The sequence below is a fragment of the Vicia villosa genome, unplaced genomic scaffold (assembly GCF_029867415.1).
Source record: "Vicia villosa cultivar HV-30 ecotype Madison, WI unplaced genomic scaffold, Vvil1.0 ctg.001600F_1_1, whole genome shotgun sequence".
Taxonomy (NCBI): Eukaryota; Viridiplantae; Streptophyta; class Magnoliopsida; order Fabales; family Fabaceae; genus Vicia; species Vicia villosa.
Genome location: NW_026705671.1, coordinates 122,971 through 125,905, shown reverse-complemented (window position 1 = coordinate 125,905; position 2,935 = coordinate 122,971). Strand labels below are relative to the sequence as shown.

Below are 2,935 nucleotides of genomic sequence, written 5' to 3'. Positions count from 1 at the left end.
CTGGCAGCAGCAGCAGCAGCAGCTTGCCTCTCAGCCTGCTTTCTCCTTTGGAAACGCCTCCATTGGGTTCAACTCATGGGATTCTTACCCATGTAATTCTCAAATATATGGCTCTTCCTCTCAGAACGGATTTCCAGATGGTAATTCATCGGAGCTTTTCCCTTCCTATCCTTTTCAGCTTCGACAGCTTCAGACCTCTCTATTGACATTTGAGTCTTGATCCAAGTACCTTTTGGCGCAGCAGCTGAAGGCACGTATCTCCTCGGCTTGTCTTGAGACGTTTTTCTAGGGTCCCTCCTATTCCATTGAGCTCTGCCTCGCTCCAGCTGTAACTTCTGGAAATTCTCTGCAGCGATTCTGTCAGTTAAAGCACTGCACCTAGGGCATAATCCCACTTGGGTATCCTTGTTCTTGCATTGAAACAAGAAATCCAGCAGATCTTCGTCCATCCTGGGGTACACATCAGCAAGTCGAACCTGGGGAGTCTCGCCAGTGCTTTCTTCCAGCATATCTTCGGGTAGTTCAGATAGCTCCACCATGTTAATGTCGACAGGTTCAACAAACAAAGCATCTTCTTGCCGGAGAGGGTCAGCATCGATTTTCATCTTTCTGGCTGCAAATTTCAGTCGACCCTCCTGCAGCGATTTCTAGACCAGATCCTTGAAAAGAAAACACTGAAAGGTTGGATGCCCAAGATAATTATGACATTTGTAAAAACCTCTCTTTTGTGGCTGCTCTAATGGTGGCAATTTAGCATTTGGGGGTACTAAAATTTGACCATCTTTAACCAATGCATCGAAAATTTCCTCACATTTACTAATATCAAAAGTATAAGCTTTCGCAGGAAATCTCGAAATGTTGTCGACAGAGACATTCTTTCCTTTCGACGGAAACAGCGATTTACATTCGTACACTGGCCTTGGTTTCATTTCAGCCAGATCAATCTCTGCCTCTATCGGTGAGATGTAATCAGCTTCATATATAGGTTCTGTGTCATCGTAATCAACATAGGCCACTTTCTCTTTCTTACCCTTGGCCTTAGTGTGCCTGACTTTTTCTAGTCGCAGGCGTTCGAGATGTCGACCCCTATCAGCTAACTGTGACATACTTTTGACAAAATTTGGGTCTATTTTCTTCTTGATGGAATAGTCTAAAACTTCTGCAACCATCTGAACCGGTTCATGTTCAGGTACCTACGTGAAACATTTCGCCTTAAGTGATCTAAACCTATTTAGGTAGTCGTCGATGGTCTCTGCAAACTTCCTTTTGATGTTCGACAGTTCGACCAGACTAATTTTCGAATGTCCCTCATAAAATTGCTCATGAAGGAGTTTTTCCAACTTAGGCCATGAGTCAACAGAATTTGGAGGCAACGTGGTGAACCATGTAAACGCCGCCTTAGTGAGGGATGGGGGAAAATGTTTCAACCTGAGACTTTCGTTGTTCGCCATGTCTCCTGATTCAATCAGATATCTGGCGATGTACTCGACCGTCGATTCTCCCGTCTCTCCTCTGAACTTAGTATACTTGGGTATTTTCCAGCCTCTAGGGTTTTATGTCTGTATAATGTATTCATCCAACGGAGAAGAGTATGTTGGCCTTTGTAGCGGAGTATTTAGTCCATTTCGGGCCATAATTCTTTTGATAATCGTAGTTAGATTATTTTCTATGGCTGCTTCCTCATGCTGATATTGTTCGACTAACTGATTAGCGTCATGTTGTCGACCCACCATCACCACTTGCTGGTGTCTTCCTCGTACTCCACTTTGATTTGGCCGCAGTCTAGGAATTTGATTCTGTTGTGCCATTTCATCTATTTGATCTTCTCCTGCAGGTGTATGCACAACAACCTGCCTATGGGGTTGAGGGGGTTGTCGACTAGGCGTCTGAGGTGCCCCCGGGAAGTTGCACAGTCGAGTGAGTTGATCGACCACCTGTCTATTCGACTCCGCTGATTCTTGAACTATAGGATTAAAAATAATTCCCATTTGGTTAGTTAACATGTTCGCCAACTCATGATTGCTATCATCCATCTGTTGCCTAAGTACTGCTACGGACGTGTTCGACAAAGGCACAACCTTATTCTGGTTTTCCCTGTTCTAGTTGCTTGGTGTGGCCCCTTGTGTATCTGACACTAACGCAGGACTCGATGTTGACTGGCTTCCAACCATTAAAGAATACGGCATTCCATACATGGGGTCAGTGGTCCCAAATCGAGGCAGATTTGGTCGAAATGGTGTGAAAGCAGTTCCCCTTGCTCCAGTGCCTCCTGGTGGAATCACAGGGGTATCTGTTGTCCCTGTTCTCGTAGTTGGTGCCTCCGTTGTTGCACCAGTCGCTTGCTCACCTGGGTTAATCACCGTATTTGAAGACTCCAGAGAATGAGAGGGCACTTCATCTACATTATTTGGGTTAGGAGGGTTTGTCATCCTAAACCTAACCTTCTTGGGTGGTTTTTGATATTCTTTGGTATATTTCCCACTCCTAAGTTTCATATATACATAAAACAAAAAATTTAGCACAATGGTCCCACTGGGCGTGCCATTTTGTTTACTGTGGAAATTGGTAAACAACCGCTGGTCTTTCCAAAGCCTTAAAACTTAGGGTCACTTGCAAGATCGACCAGTTGATCTTAAGACAACGGCTAAAGTTTGAGATTGTATCTGTTTTGTCGAAGTGTTTGCCTAAGAAACGGTTTTCTAAGGCTAGCAACAAACACAATGTTTTTCCGCACATCATTTATACACACATTTTAACACTTCGTATATGAGACAAACACTTTGTCCAACGACACCTCTGGAGTTAGGGATGGCAATTTTACCCATCCCTAATGGATACCCTAAAAAATACCTATAACGGGTATGGTAAAAACCCGTAAAAATGGGTACGCACATGGGCTCGGGTAATTATCCACTAAAATAAGCGGGTATGAACA

At 44.1% G+C, this 2,935-nt stretch overlaps 1 protein-coding gene across 1 annotated transcript; it reads right to left on the bottom strand.

Moving 5' to 3' along the window:
- Positions 1-647: 647 nt before the first annotated feature.
- Positions 648-1,451, bottom strand: LOC131635961 (uncharacterized). The gene is made up of 2 exons (XM_058906596.1): positions 1,287-1,451; positions 648-1,193 (listed from the first exon to the last, which is right to left on the bottom strand). The coding sequence occupies exons 1-2, from the start codon at positions 1,449-1,451 to the stop codon at positions 648-650; spliced, it is 711 nt and encodes a 236-aa protein (XP_058762579.1).
- Positions 1,452-2,935: the final 1,484 nt, after the last annotated feature.